Source organism: Falco naumanni, chromosome 4, assembly GCF_017639655.2.
Source record: "Falco naumanni isolate bFalNau1 chromosome 4, bFalNau1.pat, whole genome shotgun sequence".
Classification (NCBI taxonomy): Eukaryota; Metazoa; Chordata; class Aves; order Falconiformes; family Falconidae; genus Falco; species Falco naumanni.
Genome location: NC_054057.1, coordinates 68,118,570 through 68,134,168, shown reverse-complemented (window position 1 = coordinate 68,134,168; position 15,599 = coordinate 68,118,570). Strand labels below are relative to the sequence as shown.

General features: G+C 61.3%; 2 protein-coding genes across 3 annotated transcripts; one reads left to right on the top strand and one right to left on the bottom strand.

Annotated features, from left to right (window-relative positions):
- The first annotated feature begins 151 nt into the window (after positions 1–151).
- On the top strand, positions 152–2,254 carry LOC121088116. Of its 2 annotated transcripts, XM_040593837.1 has the most exons (3): positions 152–735; positions 1,100–1,232; positions 1,746–2,254. In XM_040593837.1, the coding sequence occupies exons 1-3, from the start codon at positions 152–154 to the stop codon at positions 1,836–1,838; spliced, it is 810 nt and encodes a 269-aa protein (XP_040449771.1). In that variant the 3' UTR covers positions 1,839–2,254. The 2 variants fall into 2 exon arrangements, with proteins under 2 accessions (XP_040449771.1, XP_040449770.1); XM_040593836.1 differs by having other exon boundaries at positions 1,100–2,254.
- Positions 2,255–7,918: 5,664 nt separating this feature from the next.
- TMEM59L (transmembrane protein 59 like) lies at positions 7,919–15,599 on the bottom strand. Its single transcript, XM_040593583.1, is given in 9 exon segments — positions 7,919–9,869; positions 10,138–10,255; positions 10,399–10,454; positions 10,456–10,511; positions 10,836–10,935; positions 11,032–11,178; positions 13,022–13,116; positions 13,403–13,508; positions 15,330–15,599. Coding segments are annotated over 9 exon segments (990 nt in total). The 5' UTR covers positions 15,480–15,599; the 3' UTR covers positions 7,919–9,707.

Genomic DNA, 15,599 nt, shown 5'->3' with positions numbered 1-15,599 from the left:
AGAGGGTCGCTGAGGGCTGTCACTGCTCAGTGGCTGAGAGGTCTTGGGGGTCTATCCCAATCCCTCAGCTGACGGGTCCCAAGGGCTGTCACCACCCCACAGCTGCAGAGGTCTGGGGGGGTCTGTCACTGCTCCACAGCTGAGGGGTCCCATGGGTCTGTCACCACCCCGCGGGCCTCCTCATGCCAGCACCTTCCAGCCGACCACCATCCAAGGGCAGCCGCCGGCCCCTGCCCGCAGCCGGCACCCCAGCGCTCCACGCTTGCCTTCGGCATTTCACGTGCGACTCAAAATGTCTCCTGCAGGGACCATCCTGTGTCCAACCAGCCCGGGACTGCGGGGACAACCCTGCTCCCCATCATCCTGGGGACGACACCTCCCACCAAACCACCTGGATGATTATGGACCAGGATTTTATTGCCATAAGTGCTTTGTGCAAGAGCAACAGTACCCTCCAGAGGGTGCAGTCTTGTCGTTGGAGATCGCAACGCTCCCGCTGCACCGTCTTGGTGCCAAAGATGCCTTCGCCGCCCCGCGTCCCCACACATGGTCGGCATCAGAGTCGCTCCTGGCTCTTCCCAAAACAACCGGGAGAGACAAGGCCAAGCGTCGCAGGGTCCGTGTAATTTTTAAAGCCGGCACGCATCTGGAGAGAGCGGATGGTCTAGAGGGCATTCCAGTCGTCAGTGGAAATCAGGAAATTATTCATAGCGGTGGCTCTGCCAACGACCGGGGGTAAATTTCTTTGATTTCCCATGCCTTGGTGTCCACATCTGTATAAGGGAAAGGGGGAATTCATACATGAGAATAAACGCACTTGGAAAGCCGTGAAAATACTCTTTCAAGTCAGCCTGATGAAAACTTCATGTTCTGGAGCCCTCTGCTTCAAGGAGAGCAATCTGTTTCAGAGGCAAAGCTGTGTATTTTTCTTATTTAAATCTTCTAAATCTGCTGGAGCATTAAAAATATTTGGCATTTCCACAGCACATTTCATTCCCAGCTCCAAATGCGTTTTACAGACATTCATTAATTAAGCCTTGTAAAACCTTTGGGAGAAAGGGAAGCAGTACTTATTAATTTGCTATTTGTATTGCTGCAGCGCATGGAGACCCCAGCCAGGACCTCGGGGCCCTGTTATTTTAGACCTGACCTACACAGAAGAGGAGATGTCAGCGCATCGAGGCACGGGGAGAGCAAGAGGAGATGAGAGGCAGCGGATGAACGTTAACGCCGTAAGTCATCAGCACAGCCCGCAGCAGTCCATCCCCGATGTTTCACCACCATGCCCTTTCTGCCAGGCAGTGCTGCCCGCACGACGGAGCCGCAGGAGCAAGCGTGGCCCCCACCCCAGCTCTCCCCCCACCTTGACCACTGCTCTGTGCATTTGGCTGGTGTTTCAGGGCTCCTGCCCCTCCTTTCCAGTGCCTCGCACTTGTCCTGCTTCCTCAGACACCAGCTCTGCTTCATTTGATACCTTCTACACTCTCCTGGGGCTGCTTTCTGTAGCTTTAGCTTTGTGGCATGCCCCGCTCTTTAAAACGTTTAAAATAAATGCTTTCCCTTTATTATTTTTAGGTCTATATAGATATTTTAAGTGCATCTATTTCAGTTCAATAAATGCATGGTAATAAAGCAGCCCTGCTGACAGCTAGCCCAGCCAGGCTGCCCGCTTGCTGTGGACCTCTCTGTCCCAGGTGGGTCGGTGGATGGGAGCTGTGAACGTTACACCTCTGCTTCCCCTGCAGGAAAAACCAGGCTGTGCTGCATGCTGTAAATGCCTTTCACATGTTCCCCAGATCCCAGTTAAATTGAACCCCAGAAGGTCTCTCAAAGCATGAAAAATGCATTTGCAAGATGCTGGAAAGAAGATGTATTCCATAACTACTCTGGTGACCAGGCGTGCTGACTTTTGTCATGTGGAGAAGGAACCAAAAGGGGGTATTTCTTGTTATTTCATACTGCTGATGGGATTTTATCTCTGGCAGCAAATCCAGGAACTTTTTAGTTACCATTATTGTTTGATTTTATGGGCCATTTGATATTTATTTTTATTTCTATTCATTATTTGTTGAGTGCACTTAGCCCCTTCCCCAAGGAGCCTGCCTTATATCTAAGGTGATTTTTACGACCAGTGTTAGCACAGCATCTGAGCAACTTGCACAACTTTAATATATTTATCTGGCGCACACAGTTTATCAAGGCAGTCCTGGTATTCCTACTGTGGAAAGCGGTGGTCTGCCTGTAAAATCACAGATCTAACTTACTAGGTTAAAAAAAAAAAAAGAAATAATAAACTCCAAAGTATTTACATTTTTCTTTCTTCATTTTAAGCCATCAGGATGTATTTGAGTCATATTTTCACTTCTCCTCCCCCCCCCTAAAACATGAGGTCTATCAATGTACCTTTTACTGCAAGCCAAGCTCTCGCATATCCCACGACTCCCACAGCTGGGGCTTTAAAATCTGCGGCCAACACTGTGAGACTAATGACAAAATCATGAGCTGGCAGCACTGCCTTTTCCTCCGACCTTTTCGTTTCATCCTGCAAACGCTCAGAAACAGGAATTCCTCGCAGCTCTATCGGTCCACGCAGTTTGTGTTGGGTGGAGGAGGCAGACAGCTGGCTGCAACGAGCTTTTTTTTTCCCAATTCTTGCTAGATTTTCCCCAGCACAACAAAGACTCTCCGTTCCCTTATTTGCTATTGTTATGGAGGAGTCTGCGAGTGACCTCCCTCTTGCTCACTGCCTCCGCACAGCATCAGCAACCCACACTGCTCCATCCTCTGCTTGTCATGCATGTCTGGAGGGTGCTGTGGGCTTTTTCAGTGCCTGTGCCTCTGGCTGGTTTTATTCCCTTTTGATTTCTGGTAGACAGCTCTCTGCTAATCCCCGTGTAATCCCGGCAAGCGTGTGAGCCCAGGGAGGCATCGAGCATGCGGGCTGGGGTGTGTCTGCGTGTGCTGGCAGAGCCGGGGCTCTCTGTGGAAGGATGGGCCATGGCATCGCATGCACTGGTCCTTCTCCCTCCCTTTTATTTTGCCCCATCAGGATACCCTGCCTGCATCTCCCCATGGTCGTGTTCAGGCTTGGATGTGTTTTACCTCCCTGAGGCGTTGTCCTGGGAGGCTGGTGAAGGTGAGACGCCCTCTTCCCCACCTTGCACGCCACCTCTGCCAGCTGCCACCACAGATAACTCCACACAGATAACTCCACACAGATAACTGTAGGCTCCCACCCATCCCGGGGCACAGAGCAGCCCTGCAGGTCCCCGATCTCCTGCTGCAGAGTCAAACTGACACAGCAGCTGCTGCTGAGGCTCCGGCACAACACACCAGCTGAGCACCATCCTTGCCGGGATGGAAACAATGGCTCCAGGCAGTGTTACCCAGACCCTGGAGCAGTGGTTCCATCTCATCCTGCGCAGATACTGCGCGCATGTGCTGGGAGGCACAGGCATTGCTGTGCCCTGCACTGAAGAGTGAGCAGGCGTGAGCAGGAAGCAGACAGCAGAGCCACGTGGGGTCTGCCTTGGGGGAAGGCTGCGCACCTTCTTTTATGAATCTTGGGCTTCTTCCACGCCCACGCATGGCAAGGCGAGCTGACGCACGCGGCACCTGCGGGAGCCGGCTCCCACACCAGCTGGAGGCGTTGGCTGTCCCCAGCACTGTTCGGCACTGGTGCAAGGCCACGATCCAGCAAATCCCCTCTGCACGTGCTGCAGTGTTAAGTACACGTGTCGTCCCCGTGAAATCAGTGGGATGGCTCCAGCGCCTGAAGGTGAGCAGGTGCTGCACCGCACTGCCGCATCGGTGCTTAAGGGAGCCCGATTCCCATCCATCCATCCAAACCACAACCATACATCCCTGCTTTCCCTGACCAGCTTGGCTGTGCTCCTCACCTGGCAGAAGAACACACAGCAGCGAAAATAAACACGGAGGGAAGCGAAGCCCCTCATGGCCCAGCGAGCAAAGTCTGCGTTCCAAGAAGTAATGAAGCCCAGGGAATGGAAAATGTATGTCACTTGGCGGTGGGCTGGATGTGTGCAAGCGCTCCGTGCCGGCTGCCGAGAGGGTGCTTCGCCTCCACACGGCACCACCACGGCACAGCAGCTGCGCCAGGTCCAGCCAGCGGCACCGCGCTGAACTCTGACATTTGAAGACGGAGAATAATTTGGCTTCATTAGCCTCCCCTTCCCCCCCGCCCCGAGCCGTCCCTCGAGCCAGGCTGGAATGTGCGTGGTAGGGACAGAACCAATCCCATTAGCACGAGGAGATTGTTTTTCGTTTGGTTTTGTTGTTGTTGAATCACCCGTGGCTCCGCTTCTTTGGGGTAGGTCATAGGAAGGTGGACAGGGAGAGGAAACCCATGGATGTGTTTTCCCGGGTGCCCATCCACAGCACCACGCTCCCCTGCCAGCCTGGCTGCCTGATTTCGGCAGCACCATGAGATTTCTATCTTTGAAGGCCACATGAGCTTGGCTGCTGGCTCCAGGATGGTGCCCGGCACAGTTTGAAGGAGCATTTGTAAGGGCAAGGGCTCAGCTCCCACACGCAGCGTCGGGAAGGTGCTGCAAGCCAGTGGTGCTGCCAGAGCTCACTTGGAACCCCTGTCCAACTCTCCACCCCGCATCCTCATCCTCGCTCCGTCTCTGGATGGAGACTTACCTCCGTTGGGATTAAAGCTGAATTTACAGCTCTGTGTGTTGGTCAGGACAACACCGGATTGCAGACATGTGCTAGCAGGAGCCAGGCCAGGGGCAGCGAGAGGCAGCTGGAGCAGCTAGAAAATATCCTTTCCCCAGCTGAGATAACCCAGGCTCTTTTTTCCATCATCTTCAAAAGCCCTGCCCTGGCAGGGCCCAAACCCACTGTTTCACCCTGATTGTGACTCTCATGAAAGACCCTCATTCCTCCAACATGAGGCAAGAAGAAGAAGAAACACCCCCCGGCTGCTTCGTGCCCAGCAGCATCTCCCTGGGCTGCCAGTGGGAAAGGGCGAAGGAGAGCAACAGGTTCAGACCCAGGTGAGCCAACACCGTGTCCGCTCTGAATCTGGAGAAACTGGTCACAAAGCATAAAAGTGTGGGTTGGCGTGTCTGCACAAGGCAGGGACTTGTCGGAGTCCTGCTGTCCCAGTTCTGGGTTTTCTGCCCTGTGCGGCATCCCTGGACCCCAATGCTCTTCCTAAGCAGAGACATCCCAGTGGGACACGGCACAGGGCTCCAGGCACCCGGCAGTGGGACAAGGAGCTGCGAGTGCTCCTGAAGTCATCTTCAGCACGGGAGAGCGCGATGAGAAATAGGGGCAAACGACACCGTTGGGAGCAGACGGCAAGAGGGGAGGGAAATCCGTGCACAAATGCATTCGCCGCGTGGCCTGGCTCCTCAGCTGGAGTGTGCGAGCAGCGGTGGAGCCACGCCAGCTCCCAGCAGCTGAGATTTGAAGGGGGGGGAGAAAGGAGGGGGCATTTTCTGGAGGTGAGAACAGCAGCCCAGCGCAGCCACAGAGCCAGCGGCGAGGGTCGGGGGTGCTGCCGACCCCAACCACAGCCAGCAAGACCCCCTGTGACCCTCAGCACCTGCTACCAGCACAGAGGCCAAGCGATGGCATCTCCTCAGCAGGGAGATGCTGCGGGGGTCCATGGTGGAGGTGTGGGGGGCAGCTTGCTGGCCTTCCCCCACTTTTTGAGGCCACTTCTTGCCGCAGCGTGGCTAACAGTCCCCACCTACCAGTCTGTGATTTCTTGCTGACCTGTGGCTGGACATGCTGAGGCGAGTGTGGGTGCACAGATGCTCGCCACGAGGACATGATCTGCCATGGGCTTATGGTGCCCCGTGCCCTGATCACCGGCCATGGGCTGAAGGGTGTGATTCCGCTGCAGCCTGGCTTGCCCATTGCCGATGGGGCCACACACCATGAATTTTGCTTCCCCCGTGAAAAAATTTCAAGAGGGAGCGAGAAGGAAAAGGCGTCGGATGGAAAACACCCCGGCTGCCTGCTGCGGGGAGTGGAACCAGCTAATTTCATGCGTCTCCTTCTTGTTGGAGTGGGGTCCCTCCTCACCTGCTCCTGGGCACGGTTTCCTGCACCCCGAGCCAGCAACACGGAATCTGATTCCAGTTTAAAGGCAAGGAGCTTGTCCACGGTTTGTAGCCCGGCTCCCATCCCAGGAGGGGACCCATTCGGAGCGCTGCCCGCCGCGGGCAGGGTTTACCAGCTGTCCGCACCGATCTTGTGTGTTGCCCCCTCCCTCTGCACCAGCCCGTGGCAGGGGGATGCAGACAACCCTGTGTTGGGGGTCTCAGCCCCAGGCAGCACCATCTTGGGGTCTTTCTGCTTGCTCTTGCCTGCACCCAACTGCTGCTCCATCACCGCAGAGTGGGTGTCTGGGGGCGAGCAGCTGCCAGCACCCCCACCTAGCCTGTAATGAGGCTCAGCGCTGATGTCCTGGGCTACCTATGGAAAATGCTGGAGAAAGACACCCTCTGACATGCCATCCAGGGGGCACTTGGTGCCTTGACCCTGGCCAGGGGGCTCTGGGTCATGAGCTTGTGCCTATCCCAAAGGCTGCCGAGCGCTGGGCTGCCATTTCTCAGCTCTTCCTGCTTGTCCTGCCAGCCCCCAACACCCCCCTGCCCACCCTGGCACCCTAAGGCACCCAGCCTGCTGAGGACATCGTACAAGCCCCCAAATCCCACCACCCGGGCAATGCAGCCATGGGATATGCCAGCCTTGCACAGCCAAGGCTGCCCAGAGCATCCTGCGCACGGCACAGGCAGAGGCAGGGCAGGCAGTGTGCTGAGGACACCGTCCCTCTCCCCTCCATTTGGTGAGCTGAGCCCAGCAGAGTAGAGCATCCCCCTCCAGCCCCCGGCATCGCCGTGCTGCGTGGAGGGGACATCGCAGCCCCAATTTAGGGACAGGCGGGGGCCGTGCTCCGGCAGGAGAGGCTGCTGGCAGGCAGCGGACCAGGCGATGCATCCCCCCTTGGAGATCCTTCTTTGGCTGCGACTCGTGTCGAGCACCCCAGCATCCATCCGCAGCCCTCCCGGGGGTCAGGCAGCACCTCCTCATCCCCGGCTCCACATCCCAGAGAAAACAAGCAGCTGAGGCCAGCACCAGCCCTGGCTTCTCAGGGGCCCCGTGTCGCTGCTGGCTCCGAGGATGGGACCCTGCTGAGCTACTGAAGTGCTAAAAACGAGCCTCCAGGCCCTTGCGTGAGCTTTTGTGTCGTGCTTGGCATGGGGAGAGCTCGACTGTGGCGTGGACGCAGGCGCTGCGCCAGGAAAAACACAAGCCGCAGGGGAAAGGTGGGCGCACGCACGTGTGAGCACGTCCCAGCCCTCGAGCCCGGGCGGCTGCGGCGTGTTACGCTGACGTGTCACGCGTGTGCGCAGCACAATTTGCACTCTCCCTCCTCGCAATGGGTGCCCGGGTCTCAGCGGGCAGTTTCCAGAGGGAAAAGCCCTCGTTCCCCAGCCTGTCTTTTACAGGCACATGTGAGCACGTGCATGCAGCCCTCCCCAGTGCCCTGTCTCAGCCTCCTCCTCCTCACAGCTGCTGGGTGAATGTGTTGGGGTGCACAGCCCCCCACCCACCCCGCACCTTCCCAGCACCCACTGGTGTCGGTACCAGCTCTCCAGGGAACACAGCATCTCCTTTTACGCTTGATGCTGAATCTCTCGATCCGGTAAATCTGCAGCTTGCAGCAGAGGGGAGCATTGCCCCGTATCCCTGCAAAACAGCCCAGACAGGGGACCTCTCTCCAGTTTGCCAGAGGTTTCATCCTGGCTCAGCTTGCACAGATGGGATGGCAAGATGGGAACTGACCTGCACCCACCTTCCAGCCCCACAAGGGGGTTCAAACCTGCTCCCCAGCTGGTGATGGGCACCCCGTGAAGCCACTGACTCATCCAAATCTGGTACAAACCTTTTTATTTCCCCTCCACCCGCACCGCCCAGCCAGCTTGAGGCTGGGTTTGCCCTTTGGAAGCGAAGCTGGGGGGGCTCCAGGGCTGCCCTCTCCCCCGAGCTCGCAGCCTGGCACGGTTGCACCCAGGGACGGGGAAAGCCGCTGTGGCCAGGACACAGACACCTCCCCCAGGCCACAGCCACCGCAGACCCCCCAAGCTTCGCACTGAGCCAAGCGGCCAAAAAGCAACAATGAAAAGTGTACCCCAAAATGTACACGAGACCCCTCGGCCCCCCCCCCCCCCCCCCCCCCCCCCAGTTTCCCCAGCCCCAGATATGTTGCACGGGTGAAAGTGATATGGAGCAGCACAAAACTGGCGGGGATGGGGACCAGGGACCACAGCCCTCCCACCCCACCACGCCATGGCCCCCCGAGACCGCTCAGCGCCGGGGAGCAGCCAGCACAGGGAGGGAGCCTAATAACCCAAGGGTGGGGAGTCGCGGGCAATAAGTTAATCTGTACAGACTGTGTTAGGTGGACACGGGGCTGGCAGGGACCGCCGAGCCATCCCTCCGTGCGCGGGGGTGGCCCCACAGGGCGCCGGGGGCCGATGAACCACATGCCGGTGCAAATCAAACCACGAAACGACGCATGAAGTCAAGTGATGGAGAACGGTGGAGATATGGGGAGATGCCCCAGCTCGCACTGAGCCTGGCTGCAGAGGCAGAGCCCTGTGGAGCAGGGGGAGGGAAGGGACCCCTCCACACCGAGGGGCTGTGCTGGGGTGATCCGAGGGGGACCCCACTTGGCTGGGAGACCCCAGGGCTGGCCCCCTACTTCCAGGGCAGTGCTGTGAGCCCGGGGACCCGGAGGCTGGCTGCTGCTAGGTCCTGCCATCAGCTACAGCCCCGCAGGCTGAGCTGCTCCCGGCTCCGGGCAGGGATGCTGAGCCCAGGACGGAGGCATCCCAGCAGCTCCCACCTCCTGCCCAAGCTCGAACGCGCCATGACAGCACGAGGCAGGGAAACGCCACCTCGTCCCCTGCTTGGTCCCAGCAACCCGTCGGCACTGGGGCCAGCCACCCGCAAGGCATCACGGAGCAGGGAGGGGAAGGAGCCATCCCGGGGCCCCTCCACAGCTCCGGGAAGGGGCTGGCTGGGTCCTCGCGTGGGCATGGAGGCAGCGAGATCTGCTCCTCTCTCCAGCTGCCAACACCAAATCCATTCGCCACGTTTCGGCTCCCCAAGGCAATCGGCTCCGGCCAGCGGAAGGGAGTTCTCAGGGCCAGAGACGGCGCCTTGGAGGCTCAGCCCAAGGTGGGAGGCCGGGGATGTGCCGAGCCAAAGCCCAGAACGCTGCAGACACTCTCCATCCCCCACTGCAGCCGGCTCCCTCCTGCCCAGTGCTGGACCCATGCCCGGAGGGCTGCGGGGCCCCGGGGGCTCCGGTCGGGAGGAGACAGACCGCCCCACCATGAGGACGGGCTCCCCCCGGCCTCCCCACTCTGGCAGCTCCTCTTCTGGCTCTTGAGTGCTGGCAGCCAGGATCCCAGAAAACAGAACATCTACGGAGGAGGCAAAGCCGCAGCCTGGCTCCTGGGAGCCTCCTCCGCAGTGGCCATCCCTGGGGAGAAGAGCGGAGCCAAGCCCGATTGCACCCCCGGTCCCCTCCGTGCCAGAGCCAGAGATGCCCCGCCAGGAGCCAGGGACACAGGGCAGCGGAGCAGGACCGGGGATGACGCCATGGGGAAGGTGACAGGGAGGTGGTGTGGAGGTGACGGGAAGGGGTGGGAGCACTACAGGACGGTCTTGTCCAGGTCGACTTTGAGGGGCAGTGGCCCCGCATCCTCGCCACCGTGCGCAGGGCACAGGGTGACGGCAATGACGGGTGGCAGGGGGAAGGTGCTTGGGCCATCCAGGTCCTCCAGGTACTCCTTGTCCCCGTTGATGCTCAGAGGCTGGAAGAGAGGCAGAGGGGACCATGCAGCCCCAGAGCAGGGGATAGGACCCTCTCATCCCCTGGCTGGGATCACCGCGGGGCTGGCTGGGGATGTACCACACAGCACAGACATGCCAGCATGCCCAGCACGGTGGCCGGGGACCACAGGCACTGAACGGCCACATCTTCACCCCGCAAGATTCACCCAGCCAGAACAGGGAGACGCAGGGTGTCAGGGACCCCCGTGGGACCACCCTGGGCTGCGCTGAGCACCGCTCACCCCATACCTGGGTCTTGACGTGCTGCTCAGGGGCGGTCACCAAACTGGCACAGCTCAGCCACAGCATCACCATGATGGAGAGGAAGAGGCAGGCAGCCAGGATCCAGCGAGGAAGGCCCGAGCGCCTGTAACACCCCACCACCCCCCACCAAAGAAAAAGGACGAGTTTATAGCAGGGCACAGGGAGCTGGGGAGGCAGCTGGGGGGAAGAGCATCTGCTCCAGCAGGTCCAGGGCCCTCCGGCCCCGCGCAGCCCCATTGCACCTACTTGGACATGCAGCCGAGGAAGTCGTGCTCCGGCTGCGGGGGGGTCCGGGTGCTGTGCCTTGGCTTTGCCCCGTGGCTTCTTCATGGGGGGCTTCTCCCCCTTCACCCGGGGGCCTGGCGGGGGAGAGGCGACACTGAGCCCAGGCACCCGCTGTGGGCACGCCTGCCCCTTGCCCGCACCGGACCGGGTGCAGGGGTGCCAGGTGGTCCCCTCTCCCCCACGGGGACCCTCCGCCTGTGGTGGGGGTGTGGACGATCCCAGCAGCTTCTTGGAGTGGGTCCCAAGTCCAGACCCACCCCCCCTGCGTGGGTGTGGGGTGTGGGAAGCTAATCAGACCCGAGAAGCGGGTAATTTGTTTAGCTCTGGAGAAATGGGATGAGAGCCAGGAGGGCACGCAGGCTCCCAGTGCCCCCCCAGCAGCCCGGACCCCCCTGCACCTGTGTGGGGCTGCAGGACACGGGGGCTGGACCCTGGTCCCGGCTGCGCTGGCTGCACCTCCGGCACCTCGGGTACTGGATACTCCATCTCGGGCTGGGACTGGTGGGTCAGCAGGGAAAGAGGGAGAAAATGGTGAGCAAGTGGGTCCCCACTCCTCTTAGCACCCAGCAGAGAGAGAACACAGGACACCCCCACCTGAAACACCATGACTTTGCCATCGTCCGCCTGCAGGTAGAAGGTCCAGGTGGAAGAGATGAAGCTCTGGGCAGAGCTGACGATGTCATTGCAGAAGGTGGAGACCAAATCAAACACGGAGAATGATGGCACCTTCAGCTCCAGGCTCTGCAAAGGAGCAGGGACATGGTGTCACCGCCAGCCCCCTGTCACCCACCCCAGCGGACAACGTCCCACCCCAAGGCTGTGTCCGGGCTGAGCTGGGTGCTCAGGTCTGGGGCTCAGCCCGCTTCTGCCGGGAATGGGGACATGCAGGGCCTGTGCTCCAGCCCCAGGAGGGTCACCAAGCTCGGGGCTGTGGTCCCCAGGGCCATCACCCAGCCCTCAGCAGCCCTGCGCTCACACCAGCACTTGAAACAATAGGAGCGAGCGGCCGAGATGCTGAGGGCGTTCCTCTCCTGGCAGCCTCTCGGTGCCCTGGATTCTTGGCCGTCGCGGCAGTTTGTTATTTTTAAAGCATCCCTGCTGGAATCCGCTTGGCTGCTCCCTGCCACTGGCTTCGAACATTTTCCGACAGCCCCTTGCACGGTCAAACCAGCAAACAGGAAATAAATAGGTCAGATTCTGTATCTAATTATTATGCTAAATCTGCTTTGCCTGCTTGTCTGGGAACCCAAAGGAAAAATGCTTTTGGGGGGGTGAAGGGGGTGCCAGCCCTCCCTGTCAGCCGGTCACCCCCCGAGGCTCGTCCCCGACCTTGGAGAGGGGCTGGGAAATGGGATCAGGAAGGTCTTAAAAAACGGCTGCAAAGCGGTTTTTTGAAGGAGCCGCAGCTTTCTACAGCACAAATTTATCTTCATCTGCACGTGTACAAAGCCAAAAGCCTCTTCCTTGGGCCAAAGTCTAATTTAATTAATTGGGCAAAAGCTGAATTAATTAAATGTAGGAGGAAAAAGCATTCCTAATTGCTGGGAAGGATAACAGATCAAAACCAGGGGAATCTGCAACAGTCACCAGCCAGAACCTCTCGCCCTGGGAATTTGGCGTAATCGCCCTGCCTGGCCGAAACCGGTGGCAGCACGGGTCGAGCCCCGTTAATCCATTTTATGTGCTTTGGGTGAAGCAGCGCGACGGGTTGGCAGTGGGCTCGTGTCTCCCTGGCACCCTCTGGCACCCCCGTGGCACCCCTCCGTGGGGGCACCTATAATGGGGGACATAAAATACAGCAAGATGCGGCAGGCATCCTGCGGCGTGGGTTGTGCTGGGTGGTGGGAGCACGCGGGGAGCAGGTCTGGGCCCGAGCCACCCTGGGAAAGCATCGAGGGGAACCGAAGCAACCTCGCCAAGACATGAGGTTGCTGGTGGGGATGGCCAGGAGGCAGCAAAGGCAGGGATGGGGCTGGATGCCTGTGCTGGGGATGGAGGGGTGAGGGATGGATGATGGATGACGGATGGAGGGATGACAGATGGATGGAGGGAGGGAGGGATGATAGATGGATGACAGAGGGATGGGCTGCATGTGTGGGGTGTTGTAGCCTCCATCCCCAGGGAGAGGAGGGACTGGGCTGAGCTCCCGTGGGAGGAAGAAGTCCTCCCTGAAGTGGAACCCAAGGACCAAGCCACCATGTCCCAGCATCTCCCCGTGGGGTCCCGGGCAGGGGGTGGCTGGTGGGCTCAGCAGGGTCTCCATTGCATTGGTATTGCCTGCTCTGCCCTGTCCTTTGGTCCCTGCCAGGCTCAGGGTGACCAAGATGCCCCACGTCCCCATGCTGGGGGTCAGGCGAGGGACCAGGCTGCTGGAGAAGCCACCCCCAAGGCTCCATGGCTCCAGGCTCCTTGTGGGGGCAAATGCCACCAGTCCCAGGCAGTCCCATGGGGTGATGGCACAGGGACGGAGCAGCCAGGATGGAGCTCCATGCAGGGACAGGGCAGAGCCTCAGCCGGTGGGACCAGGGACAGGCTGGGGGGTTCAGGGGGGGAAGAGGGGCTCCCCATCTCCCCCGCCCCTCACCTTCTCGTTCCTGTTCTCCACCTCGGGCAGCTGCTTGCGGCACCCGGTCACGCAGCCAAACTGCTCCTCTGCGTTGCTGTAGGCTTCGGCGCACGCTGCAAGGCAGGAGGAGGGGTCATTTAGGGGGGGCTCGATCCCCCCGATGAGCCCCGCACCCCCAGCACCCCCCTACCCCTCCTGATTTACACCCAGTGGGTGTAAACCTGCAACCTGCTTGGTTTGCAGCAGGCTCTGGATGCAGCCCTGGGGCACAGCGTGGGGCTGAGCGGAGGCAGGATGCTCGGGAGTGTGGAAAGCGTCATGGTGGTGCCAGTGGTATGTGGGGGGGACCCCTGGGATGGTCTTTGGGGCGCAGAGGCCGCTCGGCCGCTGGCTCCTCACCTGCTTCACACTCGGCTCTGGTTGTGTTCAGCTCGGCACTCGCATCCACGAAGTGACAGATGGAGAACAGCCGGCAGCCCCGGTAACAGGCGTTGAGAACAGCATCCTGCAGGGAGGAGGAGGGAGCGTGGAGCTGGCACCAAGCTCAGCCCGGTGGCTGCGCCGGCCCCCCCCGCGGCCCCCTGCACCCAGCTGGGGGGCACCAGGCGCCGTGGCTCTCCTGCAGGACCACTGCTGGGTTGTCACCCCAAAACCCAAGGTAACGGCATCCCCCAGGCTGGGAGAACTGCCTTCGCCCCCCTGTTTGCACCCAAGGGTGGGGTTGGCATGTGGCCCCGTCCCCATCGAGGATGTGGTGGGTCCCCCCGCCTCGGTCAGGGTGCTCGGCACCTGCCAGGCCCTGGCGTGGGCTGGCAGCAGGTGGGGGCTGCACTCGGGGGTGTGTGGGGGGTGTGCATGGGGGGAGGTGCATGCACTGGGTGGACTGGGAACACACTGGGGGGATGGACGGAAGGGCACTGAGCCTATGTGGGGGTCATGGCGTGTGCAGGTTCGGGGGGAGCGGGTACCCCATCCAGCAGGCAGGGCTGGGTGCTGGCAGGGAGGCAGCTCCAGCCCCGATGGGAAAACAACTTCATCCCACCCATGGCAGCGGCGGCCACACTGGCTCCTGCCAAGGCACTGGCCTAGATACAGCCCTGCCCGCGTGGGGGCTCGGGGATGGGGGCCACCGGGCAGCCCCTGGCATGGCACGGCCACGGCAGCTCTGATCCGGGCCTTTCCGTGATGCTCCGGGTCCAGCCACCAGCGCTCGGCTCCATCTCAGTCCCCGCTGCCAGCGCACGGTGCTGGCCCACCCTGTCACCACGGTGTCACCCGCCACCCTGGCTGTCCTTGGCCCCACTGGCCCCATGCCACCGCTCTCAGGGATGGCTGTGCCATGCCACTGGTGATGGGGGGCTGGGGGGCACCCCCAGTGTGGGGTGGCTGCCACCACCAAGGGCACCCCAAACCAGGCACAGGTGAGACTGGGGGGCACGCCAATGCCAAGATGGGCGAAACCACTGCAGGCACCCCAAACTGCAGTGGGTGCCCTCGCTGGGGGCACCCAAAGCTGCGGCGGCGGAGACCACCAGGGCTCTGAGGCTCTCCCGGTGCCCACCACGGTGCTCCCAGTGGAAGGGGGGGGGGCTGGTGTGTGGTCGTGCAGCAGCAATGCCCACGCAGGGTGGGCTGGTGCCCACGGTGCCCTCACTGGTCCCAGTGCTCCCGGTGTCCCTGATACTCCTGCTGCTGCCAGAGCCCCAGCTGTTCCCACTGCTCCCAGTGTCCCTGATACTCCTGCTGCTCCCAGTTTCGCCTGGTGCTCCCGGTTCCTCCCAAGGCTCCCAGTACCCCTGGTCCCCCATGATGCTCCTTGCACTCCTGGTGCTACTGATGTTCCCCATGCTCCTGGTACCCCGGTACCCCAGTACCCCTAGTGCCCCCGACACCCTCAGTATCACTGGTGCCCCCAGTACCCTGGTGCCCTCAGTACCCTCCGTACCCTCCGTACCCCCGGTAAACCTAGTACCCCAGTGCCCCCGGTGCCCCTGGTACGCCCCGTACCCGCAGTGCTGCAGTATCCCCAGTACTCTGGTAACCCCAGCACCCCCAGTACCCCGGTGCCCCCCGTACCCCCAGAACCCCTAGTACACCCGGTACCCCAGTGTCCCCAGTACCCCCGGTACCCCGATGCTCCCGGTACCTCCAGTACCCCGGTGCCCCCAGTACCCCCGGTACACCCTGTACCCCCAGCACGGCCGGTACCCGGTGCCGCCGGTACCCCCAGCACCCCCTGTACCCCCCGGTGCCCCCGGTATCCCCAGCACCCCCGGTACCCCCGGTACCCCCCGGTGCCCGGTGCCCGGTGCCCGGCCGGACTCACGGCGGCGGCTCGGCGCGGCAGGCTGCGGCCGCACTGCCCGCGGCACCCGGCGGTGTCCCCCAGCTGGGGCGAGAAGGGGTCGGCGGCGGCGGCGGCGGCGGCCAGGGCCAGGCCGAGAGCGAGCAGGGCCCGGGGGCGCCGGGCCGCCATGGCGGGCGCGGGGCGCGGAGCGCGGAGCGGAGCGCACCCACCGCCGCCGCCGGCCCCGCCGTGACGCGCCGTGCGCCGGGCGGGGGCGGCGGGGGGAGTCGGGGGCGGGGGGAGCCGCCG